The sequence below is a fragment of the Rattus rattus genome, chromosome 11, assembly GCF_011064425.1.
Source record: "Rattus rattus isolate New Zealand chromosome 11, Rrattus_CSIRO_v1, whole genome shotgun sequence".
Classification (NCBI taxonomy): Eukaryota; Metazoa; Chordata; class Mammalia; order Rodentia; family Muridae; genus Rattus; species Rattus rattus.
The window spans coordinates 85171026-85190976 of record NC_046164.1 but is presented as its reverse complement, the minus strand read 5'-3'; the positions used below and the strand labels follow the sequence as shown (position 1 = coordinate 85190976).

The window sequence follows — 19951 nt, the reverse complement described above, 5'->3', positions numbered from 1 at the left end:
GTGTTGCAGACCAGAAACTTTTCCTTACAAAATTTCCATATAGCATTGAGAAAGACCATGTCTCCATGCCATCACATCTCCAGCCAATTAAAACAGCAAACTCCTGGCCGGGGTTAGCAACAGGCAGAGACATGGACATAAAGGTACATACATTTTCTGCTAAGGTGGTGCCACAGGGGCAGGGTCGGGGGAGGACAGAAGACAGTGCTGAATCTCCTGGAAGAGCTTTTATAAGCTCCTAGAAATTTGTCATTTCTTAAGAACAAAATGTTTAGAATTTCAACACTCAGGAGGCTGAGGCAGGATTCCTCAAAAGTTCAAGGCTAGTTGGACACTCTAATTGTACCCTATCTCAAAGAAGACAAAACAGCCAGCAGAGGTATTGTTACCCCAACAAACTGTGACTCATAGTCATATAAATTCATCTTTATTGTTTCCAGAACAATTTCTAAAACCAACAACATCTGCAGTCTTCTGCATTAAAATAAAAAAGAAATTTAAGGGGGTTATCGGGATGATTCCAAGCTTTAGAGTAATAATAGTTTTGCCAGAGAATGTAGGTTTGATTCCCAGTATCCACATGGACGCTTACAACTCTATTAACTCCAGCCCTAGGGGATCCGACACCCTCGCCTGGCCTCTCCTGACCCTGCACACATGTGGTGCAATTACATACATTCAGGCAAAACACCGATACACACAAAGTAAAAGCAAATAAAAACACTAATCTAAAAAAATAAGACCAAAGTATTAAATTCAAACAAAATGGGACTTGGAAGTGAACAACTGAAAGCTTGCAAACCTGACTGAGAAATGAGCGTGCTCCCACCGTGTTCCCCTTTTCCCAAGGGGAACCTTTCCTTTCCCTTTCTAAAACTTCAAAAGTAAAGTGTTTACCGCAAATTTAACACTGGAAAAAGAGGTTTTACTACCCCCGAGTCAACATGTAAAGCTTAATTGCGTGTCCCTTTGTAGCATAGAAATTTCCAAATCGAAGAAAGCTTCTGACGTGTTTGAGCTCCCCTTCCCATACACACAGCTGGGCTGTTACAGCTTCAGAAATCTCATAGACAGTGGAGACCAATGAATACCAAGGTTAGGTTACCCATCCTTGTATCTGGGAACCACAGAGCTAATAATTCCTTCTACAGTGTAAAGCACTACGCCACCAGCAACGTCGCTGAGGGGTTAGCATCAGCTTGGAACTGTGAGCTTTTCCAATTTCGATGTTTCTTGAAACAAAGCAATTTCTTTTTATTTACAGGTTTCAAATGCCTTTAAAAGTCACATTATGTGGTGCTGGTAGAAAAGCAGCCTCCGTCATACCTTAATCCATCACCAGTCTGTATACCACATGTGTGCCTGGTGCCCACTGGGGCTAGAAGTGGGCATCAGATTCCCTGGTTCTGGAGTTCCGTAGGTTGTGAGTGCTGGGGGTTGAATCTTAGTCCTCTTACAAAAGCAGCCAGTGCTCTTAAACCTCTGACTCCTCTCTATCGCCCAAAATCTATACATTTGCGGGTGTATGTGACACTTGCAACCCTTTTCTTTATGAATGAGTTAAAGAGACAGGAAACCTGGGTAAGTCTTTCTGCTTCTTTGTCTCTTTGCTCTGTCCCTTGCGCCACACGGCGATGGGCTGTCTCACCAGGAGATCAAAGCAACAGAGATAACTGATTACATGCTGGAGCCTCCACGCGTATTGTCCAAACAAATCGTTTATCGTTATAAGCTCATTACCTCAGCTATCAGTTAATACTGATGGAAAACAGACCAAGGCGGCCATAAGTACACTAGGCACGGCCCGAGCCACCAGCTAAGTCTGGATCCAAGAGTGCTGGAGAGAGGAACTATTCTTGTGTCATTTCCTCTCACCTGAGGTACAGCCTCTCCTGGAGAAAAGCACAGGTTAGGTCATCAGTGCTATACCAGAACGTAAAGAGTGGTTTAAAAACTAGTCCAGACTATATAGGAAACTAGTAAACAAAACTTTCTTGTCAGGAAGACTGAGACCACAGAAAGAAAAGGCAGGCTGTGGTGGGTGTACTCTGAGGGTCTCATAATGGGGCCAAAGGCCAGTCACCAAAGGGCTGAGGGGAGTGGAGTTGAACCTGTCTCCTGACCCTGTCTCATTAACCCTGTGAGGATTTAACCATAGGGCAGTCATGGGGGAGAGCACAGAGCTGCTGTGCAATCTAGGGCTACCGTTCCCAGTCAGGTGGCTTTGGGTCAGGACAGGGACACTGTGCAGGATCACAAAATGGCCACGATGAGGACTGAGGGCCCTAGAGTTAGTCTAGTAAGTCCTATGTTACAAGTAAAGAGCACACGAAATGTGCTTTTCCCAAGAACAAAACATTTATCAATTCTCTTGCGAATACTGTATTATACAAGGTAAGTACCTGGAGACCCGTGCAGGTTTACCACCTGGGCCAAGATCTCCCTGCAAATGGAGACACTAGAGTGTGACACTAGAGTCATTCCCATCTGTTACTCTATCACTTCCCTGTTCATCTGGAAAGTGAAGACTAAAATAATGGTTCTTATTAAGAGGTGCCAGCCCCCAAATGCCAAACCATAGACAGCATATTTTGGTACATGTATTGTATGGGGTAGTCATAGTTTACTTCCATATATGCATTTCACCATTCATGCTTACAAAGATTTATCATTCCATATGTGATTAAGATAGCAAGGTATCATTGCCTTTTCTAGAATTAAAAAGAAGATACCCACCAAGGCTAGGGAGGACCACTCCTAGGATGGCTTATCTAATGCAGTCCCTAGGCTACTGCAACAGTTTTCATCTGGAAAACATTATTTACAGACATGGTCATCTGCAGACAAATTTAGAATCGATGGACGCTTTCCAGCATCTGTTGAGGATGTCTGAAGTCCGTGCGCATGGCTTCTTTTGACCTCTGACATGGCGAGTCCCTTTATCCTACGAATGTAGCACATCCCTGGCTGAATAAGTGTCTCCAGTATCCTACACAGAAACACCCGGCTGTTTTCTCCCTTATCAGTAACTGACAAAAACCATTCCATTTCGCAATCAGATCATACAGAAACAGACACAGGTTCTGCGAGTACAACAGTTCTGTAACCAGCAGATGACCAGACACACGTGTCAAATAGTAACAGTGGCTATAGTAACAGAGCATTAGATAGCCAGAGTCCACACAGAAGTGCAAAGCCAGCTTTGTCTGTCGTGAGCACAAATGGCCACTTAGCCTGGATGGAAGTGTGTGCTGTATATTTGTGTCATGATTCCTTGTTAGATAAAACCAGGAGCTGGTCAAGATTCTGCTTACTACACAAGTCAGCCCAGAAGCCTGTGCAGATGAAACTCAGTGGCAGAAGCCCTTTCTTCTACAGACAACGCTTGTTTCCTTAGAGACCCATTGCACCTGTACACAGCTATGCCAGTCTGCTTCCTCAGGCAGACACTGACCTAATGATTTAATTGTTCTCTCTGTCTGCTAACAGTGACGCCACTAAGGTGGCACGCTTGACGTCTTTTTTTTCCACATGTCTGGGTAGTAATTAACTGTTATCTATTGTGTTTAAGGGTGCTCTTAACTGATCTGGGGGCCTTCTATGTCTCAGAAGAACTTCCTGTGAGTACGATGTGTGACGGCCGTGAGGTCAGCACTCTTGCCGAGGAGGTTCGTGTACTCAGAAGTTCTCTCTGAACATAAATGAGCATGTAAACCCTGGTCAGAAGTCACCACCTGTGAGAGGTCTGCTCGGCTACAAAGTGCATCTGCACAACGCTGCTCCCCACCACCACAGCAACCCCACGACTATGGCCCCACTCTGCCTTTTGGCTCATCACTCTAATGAGAGACTCTACGTTACAGACGAAACAAATGTGCAGAGTCTTCTTAAAATAAGGTTCGAGGAACTCCAAACTTTTTCAAGAGGATTAAAACAAACAAACAAACAAACAAACAAACAAACAAAAAGACCAACCACATACAAAACTCCAAAATTTGCAAGAGAAAGAGTATGCAATTAGCAGATCACCAGTGTACCCCACTGTCACTGCCTGCTTTTGTATGCACCAGGTCCTAAATGTGTGACTTTAAAACTACCCTCCTTGCACTGCATACGTCTTACATTTCTGCAACTTATTATTAATATTAATATTCTGAATATCTAGAGGCTTTTGCCACCCCTATTACTCAACAAAACTGAAGTTCTCTTTTTCAAAAGCCAAGGGTTTTATGCCATGAGGGAAGACTGGGGTCAGACAATCAACGGTCTGGGACCTTTGTCACTCAACTGCCTCTCCCCAAGCCAGGCCTATTACTAGGTTTGTGTTCAGAAGGGTAAAACGGAGGCAAACTCTAACTGACCCCCGACTCACTCTTCTTCAAATGTTCAGCCCCCGTTCTGCCTTTGCTCTGCAAACTTTTATTGACTCAAGAAAACGCAGCACACATTTGGGCAGGTGACTTGCAACACTTCCGAGGTCTAATTACTAAAGCTGCCTCGCAACCAACAACCGGGCAGCCTGCTCGTTGAAAGCCTTTGTGCATTGAAACGTTCACCATCTCCGGGTTGAACAACCTGTCATCCACCTTCCCAGTGACATCGTTGAAACCTACAATACAGGACAATCAGCGCAGATCCACGGCTCCACTGGCAAACGGGACTTTCCTCTATTTCACGTGACAGTCGTGAAACATGAACGTGCTTTGTAGGAATTTCTGCCCGAGCCCTGAAAAGTTTCCGCTGTCAGGAATCAGCAGTGACAAAACGTTTCTTCCTTCTTGGTGAAGGAAAATAGCATTGTGCTTAGACATTGCTTTGGGGAAAGGTACCACCTCACCGTCCGAGAGTGAGCTAGTCACATCACACTCCACATTCCATTCATTCAACCGAGAAAGTATCTCTAAGTGAACAATTTGTTGTCTGTAACAATTTCTCCCTAAAAGTCCATGCTCACACATAGCCTTGCAGAGACTTGAAGTGCCAGGGTCAGCAGATGGCAGGGGTGGGGGATGGGGGTGCTGGGGGGAGGGAAGGACTCCACCTCTCAGAGGAGAAGATGAGGGGAATAGGAGAAAGACTGTGAGAGGGGTTGACCAGGAGGGGGCAGTGAGTGGGATGAAACATGAATAAGGAAAGAAATACAATTAAATTAAAAAAAAAAAGTCAATGGTCTCACCTCAGATGGAATAGTTTTAATGCAGGATATTGTGTAGAGAGCAAACAATCCTGTGTGTGTGTGTGTGTGTGTGTGTGTGTGTGTGTGTGTGTGTGTGTGTTGTGTATGTGTGTGTTTATAGAATCTTGTTTCAAATTTCTACTGAGTTTAACTGTATGGCTTCCTTTAAATTTTGGAAGTGACCCAATGACCGCCATAGACCCAGCTGCTGAATGGCCACATGTTGCCACAGGCAGCGATGACTGTCCCAATAGTTGACCCAGGCTGCTTTGGCCGCCATTTTTGTATTTTTGAGCCTGTCAAGCTGACAGAAGCTGTGACCTAACATGTTTAGAAAATTAACCACGCTTCTAATTTCTAAAGTAAAATCTGGGCCAGCGTGATGGTTCAGAGGATAACAGCGATTGCTGCTAAGCTTGAAATCCTGAGTTGGATACCCCAGACCCACCATGGTAGAGGGAGAAAACCGACTCCCACAAGTTGTCTTCTTTATTTCCACCTAAGGTAGTGGCAGACACACGCACGCACACACACACACACACACACACACACACACACGTGTAAGGCAATCATTGCTTGTTTTTCTCACTCTATAAACTCTATATTAAAATACACTTTAGAAAAAAAATACAGTTGAGTCATTAGACTTTATAAGTTAGTACTAGACCACACTTAAAGTGGTTTGTCTAATCGACTCTGCTCAGCCCAACTTTAAACACATACAATGGGTATTAGGGTATGGGACTAAATCAGGCAACAAGTGTGTAAGGAGGAAAGTTAGTGTGATTAAGTTAAATTTTCCCCACAGCTTATACATTTACTATTTTGTTTAAATAAACAGAACCAGGCTTTGACATCTGAAACATTTAAGAAAAAAAAATCTGAAATCTTTCACTGACATGAAATATTCAGGGACACATGTCCTTAAGGATTTACACAAATTCAATAAATTATTTTATTTTAGCTGTTTTATTGCTGAGCTTATAATATAATTACAACATTGTTCCCTTCCCTTCTCTTCCCCAAATCTGCCCACTTACCTTTCCCTTCTCTTTTAGTGCATGCACATGTGTATATCCATAGAGTCCTAACATTCGTGATGCTGAGATAATGAAAAATTGTGACAGTAGGCAAAGAAACAACACCATCTGGTTTGTCATTAGGAGCCTCATTTTATCATTCGTAGAGATCATCACGATGCATCAATTTTATCCCAAAGTGGACCACAGGGAAGGAACGTTTGCAGTTGTCTTAGCAACAGTACACGAAGAAGCACAGCTGCTAAAGCGGTCATGACATCATCCACTCAGCGGGTGCACACTCATTTTAACGGTAAAATGGTCTGGCATCGTATTTCTACTTCCAAGGTAAAATCCTTGACAAACTCTCCTTAGTCACGTGCTGGGGTCCCTTCATTGTACACAGACATAGGTGCCCAAGCAGTAGCCAGTAGTCATGCTTTCCCTTACTCTTGACGGATCTACCTGTTTGTCCCATGATCTGTGCAAATAAACAGGTGAATGTGTACACCAAATGCATCTTTCAATTCACAAGTGGAAATAGCTCAATTTGGGAGGCATTTTGGGGGCTCCTTGTGATTCAATATGTATTTACTGTGCTTATGATACAGGAGGTATTGAGTCCTTTGATTTCTGTAGCAGGAGATTCATAAAGCATGTAAACTCATCATGTTGCTCACCCATAGCAAGCTTTAGGGGGAGCACGCTATTGTAGGGGACACTTTAACATCTCCCCACTACAGTCTAGAGATTCTAGTTAATGCTTCATATTTTCTTGTTACTTTTAAAATAGGAACACTTTGAAGTAATAAAATAATGTGTCACTTTGAAGTCAATGCACTTTACTTTTGAAGTAACAACTCTCTTTAAAACGCTTTAAGTAAACCAGGCAAAAGAGAATAAATCGTTAACACTCACTGTACAGGACTTCAGGGTTACAGAAGGCCAGGAAAGGCATGATGCTGGGTGGTGCTGGGACTGCCCAGACTTTCCACATTCTTTTCGTCTTGTTTGAGACCAGCAAAATTCTTGCGAACACACAGGGCAACTATCTCTTTTTGAGAAACTGCTCCTATCGTGTGGGGGAGAATTAGGTCTTCTCTTTCGTGTGCTCTAATAGAAATCTCAGATCACATTTGTTGTTAAACATGGCCCTGCACGGTGTTGTACACACATGCCTCCTCCAACTCAGCCAAGAGGTTAAGTCCTCTGGTGTATCCAGAACAGGAGACGTGCTTGTAGAGATGGCTGTTCTCAGAGTCTGCCGTGCTTGGGAACCTCTTAGAAGGCTTTTCATTTGGTTTTTACTGTATAGAGCAGTGATTTGATGATGGCTTAAGAAGTGGGGATCTGCATTGGAGGGCGTGCAACAATTTATAAAAATGGTTTCCAACACGCCTAACAATTGCACATGAGTTACTCAACTGCGACTAAAGAGATCCATAACTAAAAATAAGCCAGGGTTAATACAGAAAGAAGGAGTAAATCCACATCCCTGGCAGGTTGAACACTGGCGTGACAGTGAGCCTCTGACAGGAGGCTGTCATGGGGCTGGTGGTTCTATGGCCAATGACATGAACAGAAATGGAAGTCTCTAAGAAAGTGATGGTAGGCCCTGTTGCTTTAAAGTCTGACGTTCCCGTCTCAATACTTCACATCAATTGCATCTAAACATCAAATTCATACTCAGCTCCTGTTCTCCGTGGCTTCCCAACTTTCCGGCCCTATGCATGGATTGAGTATCTACCAAGACTTCCAGGTTGGGGCTTTGTGTCTTGACCTGGCATTCTCAGCGTTCTCTTCTTGTTCCCTACCATCCTCTCTCAGATCTGCCTCCAGATCTCTCTGCCAGTCTCTTGTTCTGCATCCTCCTTAATCTCACTTCATGTCACGCGCAATAGTGATCCATCGCCCCAGTCCACTGATACCCAACAATCCCGGATTCACAGTTCCTGGAGACACTAAACACAGGCACTTCCTGGCAGTTCTTTAAGTTCTCCAGTAAGTCCCTTCATGTAGAAGAAGATCCAGCATTGTGCTGTGATTAATGGAGCTCATCTGAAACTGTATAGAACACTCTCTCTCTCCCTGTCAACCTGATCTTAGTAGTGCACAGGGGTGCTTTCCACAACTTGACTTTCGATGCCACTTCTGTAACCTGTAGTCTCTTTCCCCCCATGTGATCGTGTCCATTTGGGGATTTTCCTACTCTCCTTCTCAGGTAGAGCAAAGGCAAAACTCAGTCTTGAAAAGCATCCTTTATTCCATGCAGATCTGTGACTCTGTTGCTCATTTACATGTGACCTTTCCCTCTGTCTTCTACTAACGGACTTTTAGACATCTCAGGGGACATATGAAGACCAACTCATTCTCAGACCTCAAAATATAGGTAGCAGAGCACGAAGTATGCATCATGGCTCAAATACAAAGAAAAGCATGAAAGTAGTTATAGGTGACAATGTCTGTCCTAATATTCAAAAGGCAAACAGTGGTGATAAACTTACATAATTGTATGAAGCAACTCATGTGTGGCGACTCTCCAGAAACAATGAACTTGCAGGGACATTTAGGGATACAGAAAAGGCCAAACTGTAAGTCTAGCCTCTTGGTGATGAAAAGTTGAACAGAGTTAGAAAGGGTACTTGGAATCTAGGTCTTTCCTGGAAGAACTCATCCGGAAGTGTAAACTTGAAAGAAGGCCATCCCACCCTGTGATGGTGTCCGTAGGGCTTCTTAAACAAGCTGCTGGCTGGAACTGGCAGGAGTGAGTCATTCTTAGCATATGTGTTTCAGAGATAGCCGGTCAAGAGGACCAGACATTTGATAGTGATAGAACCTTCAGAGATTAAGATACCAAATCCAGCCCCCCTTTCACTTTAGAAAACTTACGAATTATGAGGTTAAGTATACAAAGCCAACTGAAGCTGCTGAGTGTGTTGGTGCTGCCACCTGATTTCAGATAACATCGTGTTCCACCACTGCGAATGTGCACCATAACAAAGGCAGTCTGACCAAAAGTCTCTTCGGCATATTTGAAGAGCAGATTACCAGTGTTTAACTAGTGGTTTTAAGAGCCACATATGTTTAGAGGCAATAATATAACCATTAAGATCCTAATGTCTGGCACATCTTAGGCAAGCAGTAAACATTTACTGAATCTAGAAAGGAGATCTCAGAAGCCTGGATTTCCAGTGGGACTTTCCACCTAACCCAGACCTAGAATGAAAACATAAGCTTCTTAGATAGGAAGCCAGGCAGACCTAGGCTTTCCAAGACCCAGTCCTCTGAGAGAGAGAGAGAGAGAGAGAGAGAGAGAGAGAGAGAGAGAGAGAGAGAGATTGAGAGAGAGAGATTGAGAGAGAGAGATTGAGAGAGAGAGAGATTGAGAGAGAGATTGAGAGACAGACAGACAGACAGACAGACAGAAAGTCTTGAGAAGCCTTGGAGTCCCTTTCAAGTTCCTTCCACCTCCAAACTCCACTGCCTTATTCAGGCTTAGGGTCCCTCCTCTCTCACTCACATTGCACACAGGATCTTTTCCAAAGAAGTGCCTTCTCCAAGCCTCGCCCATATTTTATTTTGGTGACTACACTGCCCCCATCAAAGGCAACTCAGGAGGTCACAGCATCCATGAATAGGAAAGTAGGCCGCTAAACAAGCAAGCTTCAGACATGAACTGATCCTCAAATGCATGTTTCCTGGTCCTTATCCTTCTAGCATCAAAACTGGGTCATTTATAGACCTAGCCTAGCCTGGCCCTCCTACAGTAAGGTAGTAGAGTTTGGGGGTGAAAGGAACTTGACTCAGTCTTGGCACCGTTTTGTACTAGCTATGGGGAAAAATCACTACGCTTCTCTGTGCATAGGTTCCCTCAAAGAGATGATGAGAGCCGCTGCTCACTACATGCAGTGTAAGGACTGATAGTACATACATGTAAAGCAGTGTCTGACTGCCTTCTGCTCTGAGGACAAGTATAAACGGTACCACAGATTGGAAGGAAGGATAACCCCTACCTCACTTACAGGAGCCAGCCTGGGACAAAACTGGTCAGTTAAACAAACAAATCCTTTATCAGCGTGCTGTAGAAAGGGTGTCTCAAGTTTTCAACAACCTGGCCTTTAGAACTGAGCCTTTTATGTTACTTTAACAGATGAATACTTGGTTTGCCACCTTTACTGCTCTACCCAGAAGCATTTGGTTTTAAGTGAATACCGTACAAATGACAAGTGAAGCGGCATTTTTTATCTAACCAGAAACAAATCTGCAACCACTAACAGTGTTCAAAGCAGCTAATAGGGAACCACAGGGCTGAGGTGAGACAAGTGGTGCTCTATGGGGTCTCTAACGGGACAAACTGAAAACTAGGGGAGGGAGTCCCACGCGCAGGCACAGATGCCATGACTTCCTTCAGCTGAGGAAGGTAGGAGAAAAGCTTCACATTGATCCCATCTACGAACAAAGCAAGCCCTGGTCTGAGTACTCACTTCACCCTGGATTTTTTCTGTACTGCAAGATTTCCCAGACTCCTGCTAGTGGGAAGCATCGTGATAGCCTTAGATGTTATCAATTTCTCGTTTATGCCAGTGAGTCTCAAATCAAACGCTATAAGAGTTTTAAAAATCCTCTCAAGGTAGACCTGTGAAATCGTCTGGAGTGGCAGCTGAACCCTGGAGGAGGGGTGTAGTTTGTTTTGCTTGTTGATTTTTAAACCCGAATGATTTCATTGTGGAGCTAAGTTTGGGGAACTGAGCCTTACACCCCCTCCGACTAAAGTGCACTGAGCACCAACCCCCAAGTCCAACTCGGATGCCGATGACATCAACAGCAAGTGCAGACCTGACTCCTGGAACCCGAGCGGCTGGATTTTGAATTGTGCAATTAAACCTTCCGAGGCATGTTTCTCGTGTCAAGTGGGTTTATGGTCGGGTAGTCATGAAGCCAGACTTGTTCGTGTTCAGTCTGGACAGTTGGCACATGTGATCCACGGACATCAATCTGTTTCTTTATAATTAAGGGTTCTATTTTAGTTGGCCCAATATCAATCACTTCAAAAAGGAGGGAGTAAAAAGGAAAGAAAAGAAAAAGAAACCCAAGAGGGAGCGTCTCAGATAACAAGTAAGAGAGTTTGCTACCTGGCCTCATTTTGAAACACCAAGGATAAACTACACACAAGGACCCAGATGTCACAGGTCAGCCATACCATTGCAACGCCAAGAGATGCTACAGAAGCCCAGGCTTCTGAGAAAGGGCAAATTCAGGGATCCCGGGGAAGCAGCCACCACACCAGACTAGCTCAAATCTGGCAGGGAGCCTTGGTCCCCAACCAGTGCACCTAGCTTGGCAGGTCTCTGGCTTGCTCTAGGCCCAAGAGGCGGGATCGACCCATCCCACCCCCGCCACCCCCCACCCCCGCCACCTCCCCACCCCACGCCCTCCCTTTTATTTTTATTTTTTTTCCTAGCGAAGAAGCAAATCACCACCACCATCTTTTCTCAGAGGTCCCAGGTAGTTAGTGACAGAGATATCTCCCACACTTGCTGCAGCTACACACTCGCGAAAGAGCACGCAGAAACCTGCAAGCCACATTGGGACTCAGGCTACCAGGTCCCGAGAGAACCCTGGCGGAGAAGAGAGGCGTTGAGGGTGCGCTCAGGAAACCGCGCGTCTCTGAGGTCCCGACCTTGGTCAGAGGCGCGTTGGTTCTTACTCCAGTCCCTCAACTCCCGGGCTGAGAGGATAGGACAGGCCGGTCCCACTTGCGGATCCGGGGTCCCTCCGCTCTCCCTGACAGTACTGGGCGCACGTGCGCCAATGCCCGGCGTCCCGCGCTGTCCCCACCACGTTTCTACTCCAAACGCCTACTGAGCGCCGAAAAGTGAGGCAACTAAGTTGGCAGCAGCGGAGAGCTCCGGAGCGCACAGCCTCGGCTCCCACGCTGCTCTGGCAGCCCCTCTGCCCCAAGCCCGGTCTCCCTTCCTTCACCCGCCCCAGTCTCGTCCATTCCAGACATTAAATGTCCAGTTCCTCCTAAGGTCCCGGCCGCTTTGGGAGTTAGAAGAGGAGGGGCGGGCAGCTGGGGACGCGGAGTCCAGAGCGGAGGTTGGGACTGGGCGAGCGCGCTCGAAGGGGGCGCGGGCCGGTGGGACACGCCCTTACCTTTCTTTTCCTCCAGCGCCCCACCTGCGGCGCAGAGCGCAGCCAGCAGCAGCAGTAGCTTGGTTCTCGCAGTCCCTGAGGGTCGCATCTCTGCTCGGCAGAGGTTGGCTCTGGCTCTCCGGGATTAATCCGAGTCAGACTGAGTCCCACGGTCGTGCCCGGTGACTGCGTCGGCAACGACGCGACCCGGACTCAGACTCGCGTCCAGGTGACCCGTCGCCTGTCTTGGTGGCGGTAGCCTCCGGGACTGGCTCCAGACGCTCGAGCCCAGGAAGAGCGCACAGTGCGGGAAGAAGAGGGAGGCTGCTGAGGGTTGCGCTGGGGCTGTCCAGACGTCTAGCTCGCCCTGGTCGGGACGTGGGGGAGGTTGGGCGGGAGGAGGAGGGACTAAGTGGAGGAGGAGGGATCCAGAGAAACGAGGAGGAGGAGAATGGCAGGAGAGAGGAAGCGCTCGCCGCGAGGATCGAAAGCAGGCAGTGGCCGGAAGGTGGTGGTGGATGGCCTTGGCCACCACTAGACAAGGCTCTGGAAGAGAGTCCTGGCTGCGTGCAGAGGGGCAGTGGGTGGCCTTTGGGATTAATTTCTAAGTGGGGACTCCACTGCGCTGCATTTCAGGACCTAGGAAGTCCAGTCAAATCTATGTCAGTGTCCCCTCTTTTCCCCTGTGTCTCCCAACTTCTTACTTCTTTTCTTCCTTCCAAGAAAAATAGAGAGCAACTCTAGACCACCTCGATTACTGTCCAACCGTAGAGCACAGGTTGGAAATAATACAGATGGGGACACTGTTCACTTATTCTCCATAACTCCTCCTGGACCGCGGGATCTCAGCAGGTCAGACTGACTTGGCCGCAGAGTTCCCAACCGCTCGGGCAGAGGTGGGAGCGGCACGTCTGAAGTGGCACTCAGAAGTCTGAGGGTTCTTCAGATCCCATCGAGAGCCCTCCATGTCCTTTGAAAGAAGGGTAGCCAACTCCTGGCACAGTGAAGGGCCTCAGTATGTTTGCTGGGTGAGCGCATGCATGTTGAGGAGCAAAACCACGGCATTTTCTGCACCTGGAACCAGCCAGGAGGGCTTGAAAAGCAAAGCAGAGTACACATCAGGCAAATTCCTTCGCACAACGCAAAGGCTTAACACAAACAACAGTGGACACATCTTTACAGCAGTTAGCAGCCTCCAGTGACCCAAGCTAGCCCTGACACACACCAGGAGGCAAAGTGCCAGGTAAGTTCACCTAGAAATTGGCCAGTAGAAATGTGGCTCTGAACTGCAAGACCGACCGGCAACTAAATTCCTTAAGCAAAGACCAACTAATGTCACTGCTGCTTAGCCATCTGAGAAATGTCCCCTGCTCCCATTCAACCCAGAATTTCCGAGTTCTTCACAAAATCACCTGGTCCCCTAATTTAGACCCCTTGGGTGGGTCTCCTGGTTAGCAGGAGTCCTTGCTAACCAGTCATGCTCAGTCCAGTCTTTTCCTTTTCACGAAGCCGGAGACGAGGACTTTTCTTTCGCACCCAGCAAAGACAGGGCTGCTGCCCAAGTTTTGCAGGTGGCTTCCTGAATGGGAACATTTCACCCAGCCTGTGCAGACCCTCCTCAGACCCTGAAACCCTCATTGTGAAGTCGAGCGCGGCTTCTTAAACTTTTCCCACACTGCTTTTCACAGGAGTGTTTATGTAATCTCGGGCAGGGATTTTATATAAAGTGTGTGTGCAGATCAGACATCTACTAACGGTAGGTCATAACGCAATGCTAAGGCAATTTTTGGCATACATATGACTTTATCACTTATTAAAGATTAAGGTAAATTGGCATGTCAATGAGATGGATTTGCTTATTGTTACATCAAAATTAGATTTTGACTGAATACCCGAAGCTGTGGAAATGTGGAGCTTTTGCAACATTATTCAGAGTTAATTAATATTTTGATCTACAATTTTCAAAGCATGAAATAGAAAAAATATATTCAGGGTCATTTTGGAAATTTCATCCTAATCCCACACTAAAATTGTTACCTTTTTTTTTTAAAGGAAACATTGATTTTAAATATTAAACATTCAAACCCAGTGCTATCCAAACACACCCATTTGAAGCTCTTATGTGGTAGGAGAATATTAAAAGGTTTCACTTTCTGTATTATGACGTTATTCTTCTACAAGAATGCACAGTTGGGTGTAAAGTACAACTGTTGCAGTCCATAACATACGGCGACCTTGCATCTGAACTACTTTTGATGCAGCATTTCTAGGTACCCCATGGTGTGAGAGCATGCAGAGAGCAGAGGGAGAATGACGTGTGTATAGACGCAAAGTCACTGCGAAGTTCAATGCAGCCCCCCGGAGCACTGCCAAAAACACCTTAGCGTGTTGAGAACCTTTGAATTAAACTTTGTTATTGCACGTTCAGAAAACTTTTACCGTTGCCAAAACTTTCGTACCCCCTTCCCAGAGACACACACTGGGGAGGGGGACTCATGTGTCAACTTTCTGCTGTATGTTCCGAATAAGAACTTAGGTCAGGTTTTTATTTATTTTTATTTTTTTATTTAATCTGATTTTACACTCTAGATTTTATCCCCACCCCTGCCCACCCTCTGGCTGTTTCACATCCCATACCTCCTTTCCCCTCATCTCCACCACGAGGCTGTCTTCACTCACCCCACCCCCGACCTCACCAGACCTACCCAGTCCCTGAGGCCTCCAGTTTCCTGAGGGTTTGGTGCATCTTCTCTGACTGAACCCAAGCCTGGCCGTTCTCTGCTGTATCTGTGTTGGGGGCCTCATCTCAGTTGGTGTAGCTGCCTGGTTGGTGATCCAGTGTCTGAGAGATCTCCGGGGTCCAGGTTAGTTGAGACTGCTGGTCCTCCTACAGGGTCGCGTCCTTCTCAACTTCTTCCAGTTTTCCCCAAATTCAAGCACAGGAGTCACCAGCTCCTGTCCATTGGTTGGGTATAAATATCTGCATTTGACTCTTTCAGCTGCTTGTTGGGACATTCAGAGGTCAGTCGTGATAGGCGCCATTTTGTGGGCACTCCATTGTCTCAGTAATGGTGTCAGGCCTTGGGGCCTCCCGTTGAGCTGGATCCCCCTTTGGGCCTGTTGCTGGGCCTCCTTTGTCCTCAGGCTCTTCTCCATCTTCATTCCTGCAGTTCTTTCAGACAGGAACAATTCTGGGTCAGAGTTTTTGACTGTGGGATGGCACCTCCCCCCATCCCTCACTTGATGCCCTGACTTTCTGCTGGAGGTGGGCTCTAATAAGGGAGAATTAGAGAAAAGCAAGCAAGAAACATAACAGTAGAACACAAAATGAGGATGAAAATGAGATTTTAAAAATCCATAGACAGTGAAGGTTCCCATGTTCACTTTTCCTAGGCTGGAACTCTGGCTTAAAACTATATTTTCTCTCAAGGGATATAATCAGTGGCACAAGTCATAACAAACACGTATTAAAACAGAAATGATGACTACAACTGATTAAGAATATGTAGAAATTTCTCCTATGAACCCCTAAGAGAGATTGTCTGCTAAGACTTCAGGATTCTCTCCATGGTAAGAAATAACAACATTAATAAGCTGCTGATTTGAACATCCATCAATATGATCCCATGATAGAAGCTTCCTTAAGATCATCACTAAGGAAGCAACGACACTTTGAAGTTGCAGAGCACAAAACTAGGACAGCTTCTATGAAATATGCTTCCCTTTAGGAACCTTCTACATCGAATCTTCTGGAACTTCACCTTAGGACACCTGCATGCACTGTGGTATCTTCTGGGCTTTAACTATGAAGAGTAACATCATGATGAATTTTTATTCATTGGCAAGTCCTAGAGTTATTGACGCTTATGTTAAATAAAAGTGGGTCTTGGTAGGCTGGCAGAAATGACTTCCTCCGGAAAAAAACAGAGGCACCTTGTGTAACCAGAGCTTTGCACACAGGTTTGGTGGAGAGTAATCCAGTGAAGTACTTGGTACTTCCTACACTTGGTAGAGGTAACCCAGGTGAAGTACTCTTTGCTGCTACATCCTGGAGTGGCAGAAGCTTTCCAGACTCTACTGAACTCTGGTGAGAGGTCAGTATATCTGATGACCCATGAGCCAACTTACATTTTTCGTTTCCATCTTATTATGGAAAGATGGCATTGTGGTTTAGAGAGGATAAAGAACTCTGAGTCCTCGTTGAATGTTGGCACCAGGGCTCCCGACTCTATTCCATCACATCGTCAAAATTTGTTAGGTCAGACGCAACCAAAATTTCAGCTTGACCAAGAAATAAAATGAACAAAGTCCTGCGAGCACATGCTAGGATCTCTTCCCACAATAAATCCCTACGGTGTGCCCATCTTTACACAACAAGCTGTTTATTCTCTGCCAGATACACTGGTAAGCAATTTTTCTGATGAACGGCTACATTAGAGTGTGGTATGTTAAATAAGAGTTTACTGTTCCCCAAGAGTAACATGATATTGACTTTCTCCAATTCTCAGATTCCATGGGAAGAAAGACAAGTTGTGTCTTTTAAGTTTAAAAGAAAAGTAAACACGAGAGTGGAAAACAAAGAGAGGAGATTCCAAAGTTTGCAGACATTTTAAAAAGCATATTCTGGACCTGTCTAAGAATGAATGAGCTGACCCAAGCGTATAATGTATATTTCTCTCAGAGTATAATTCTTTAAAGGGTTTTCTTTTTCCTCAAAGGAGCAGTAAATAGTAAAGGAAATTATGAATCAAATTCTAAAATTGTGAAAAAATGTGCTCTTCTAAAGTTTTCATTTAAGAGTATAGACATAAAATATTTCTTATGGATGAATTTTTCCAGATACCCAGGAGTCTTTTGACAATTTATATCAAGAGACTTGTTGGGTGTTGAGGCTTCGAGGAAGAGTTATTTTTTTATTGTTTGTCCCGTTACACACTTAGAATTTTGTCCTCTGAACACAAGGGTCACTATCCACAGATGAGCCCTGCTGACATTTACTAGCTCTGCTGCTGTTCTGGGTCTTGTGTTCATTATTGTTGGGTCTCCGGACTCTGAGCGACCATCCCATGAGGGAAAATGCTGACACAAAATTGTTTTGTCGCTAAGATCTGGGAGTGGAGAGTGTCATGAAGCTTAACAAGGCAAGCTGCTGAACAAAGTGAAGAGCCAATGTGTCTTGAATCCTCCAGAGATGTGGGTTAGAAAAGCACCTCTCTCTTTGCAAATCTGGCAATGAGAGGTGGACCCAGGAAGTGTAGCTCACAGGGGAACCAATACCTGGCTAGAAAGCCCTGAATGAAATTGACACACGCTTGTCTTAGTATGCAGATGCCTATGAGTTACAAATGCCACTTTGGGGAAGATGACACTTTAAGGTGAGTTTTGCATCTAGAAGACTGACCAGATCCTCACAGGGAAATCCTGGAGATAATTATATAGTTCTTCTGCCTGGGGAAGGTTATCAGGGGCACAACCTATGAAAGCATTTAACAGAGTTTAACATGGTTGGAATAAAGGAATAAGCAACCCCAACTTGCTCCAGGTATCTTAGGTGAGGGTGAGGATCTAGGAATCATATATGAAATTCACAGTCCAGAGACACTAGCTCACTAAAGAACTGAGCCATATGGTTAAGATGTAAAGGACTGTGGGATCCTGCCCACCTCCCCATACTCTGGACTATATAGTACTGGACCTACTAAAAGCCTCATTCCCATAGTTCCTCCTCTCTAAGTAAATCCTGTCTACCCTTCAACAAAACTTACACTATGTCTATGTTAGCCAGTGTTCTATTGCTGTATAGTACCATGACCAAGGCATCACTTAAAGAGAAAGCATTTAACTTTCTTGCTTACAGTTTCAGGGGCTTAGTCTATTATTGTCACGGAAAGAGCATGGCAGTGTGGAACTGTAATTTAGAGCTACATCCTAACCCATGGGGCCATTGGGGGACACAGACTATGGAGACACAGACTCTGGTCTTGGCATGAGCTTTTGAAACCTCAAGGTCCCCCCCAACCCCACCCCAATGACATACTTCCTTCAACTAGGCCACACCTCCTTCAAAAGTGATTCACTCACTTTCAAATAGTGTCACTCCCAGGTAACCAAGTAGTCAAATCTGTGAGCCTATGGGGGCCATTCTCATTTGAACCACCCCAGTATCCTAAAAGTCAAGACATAATTTGAAGAGATTGAACAAAAACTGAGGCTAGAGTTGGGACTAACCTGAGAAAGCCAGGCAGGATGCTGCCTGCTTATAGTCTCAGTGACTTGATAAGCTGAGGAGAGCCTGAACGCAGCTCCTTGACAGCCTGGCAGCTAAGGACCTGATTACTTTTTGAAGGAACATAGCAAGAATGTGGCAGCAATCAGACCAGAATTTTAAAAATAAACCAATAGAAAACATAACCATTATAAATGAGCTAGAGCTTTATTTGAATGGGAAAAATGTAGACAACACATAAGAGTAATGGGCAATGGAAAGAGAGAGAACAAAACATGAATGGATCAAAGAGAAATGCTGGAGACTAGAGAAAAAAACGTGTAGGTGAACCAATAAACGTTGCCAATGGCCTTAGTGGACTGGTAATGTCTGAAGAAGGAAACTAAACTTGAGGCTAAGTCAATAGGTAGTGTTAAAAATGAAAGACAGAATAAGAAGTCTGGGGAGTTGGGGAAAAAGAAAGAGAAACCTATTGAAGAACTATGTGGCATCAGCAGAAGGTACAGTGTGTGATGCAGATGTGAGAGAAGAGACAGAAACATAACTGATACTTAAAGTAATGGTGAGTGACGTTTTCACCAACTGAACATCTGTACCAGACCAAACATCTAGCAAGATTAGAAAACATGGAGTACTACTCAGCTATCAAAAACAATGACGTCATGAATTTCATAGGCAAATGGAATGAACTAGAAAATATCATCCTGAGTGAGGTAACCCAACCACAGAAAAACACACATGGTATGCACTCACTGATACGTGGATATTAGCCCAAAAGCTCGAATTACCCAAGGTACGATCCAGAGATCACAGGAAGCTCAAGAAGAAGGATGATCAAAGTGCAGATGCTTCACTCCTTCTTAAAAGGGCGAACAAGAATATCCATAGGAGGGGATATCGAGGCAAAGTTTGGAGCAGAGACCAAAGGATTCAGAGCCTGTCCCACATGTGGCCCGTATATATATACAGCCACCAAAACCAGACAATATTGATAAAGCCAAGAAGTGCATGCTGACAGGAGCCTGATATAGCTGTCTCCTGAGAGACACAGCCAGAGCATGTCAAATACAGAGGAGAAGGCTAGCAGCAAACCATTGAACTGAGAATGGGACCCCTGTTGGAGGACTTAGAGAAAGGATTGAAATAGCTGAAGGGGCTTGTAATCCCATAAGAACAACAATGCCAATCAACCAGAGCTCCCAGGGACTAAACCACTACGCAAAGACTATACATGGACTGACCCATGGCTCCAACTGCATATGTAGCAGAGGATGGCCTTGTTGGGAGAAGTCCTATGGTCCTGCCAAGGTTGGACCCCCAATGTAGGGGGAATATGGTGGGGGGTTGATGGGAAGGGGATAGGGGACATATGGACAGGTAACTGGGAAAGGGAAT

The 19951-nt window shown here is 45.3% G+C and overlaps 1 protein-coding gene across 1 annotated transcript in view; it reads right to left on the bottom strand.

The window, feature by feature from the left end:
- Egfr (epidermal growth factor receptor) overlaps positions 1 to 12749 on the bottom strand; it is a 164591-nt gene extending 151842 nt beyond the window's left edge. The window contains exon 1 of the mRNA XM_032916153.1: positions 12352 to 12749. Coding sequence (XP_032772044.1) covers positions 12352 to 12439 — 88 coding nt within the window. The 5' untranslated portion in view covers positions 12440 to 12749. The remainder of the gene's footprint in view (positions 1 to 12351) is intronic.
- Between the last annotated feature and the right edge of the window lie 7202 nt (positions 12750 to 19951).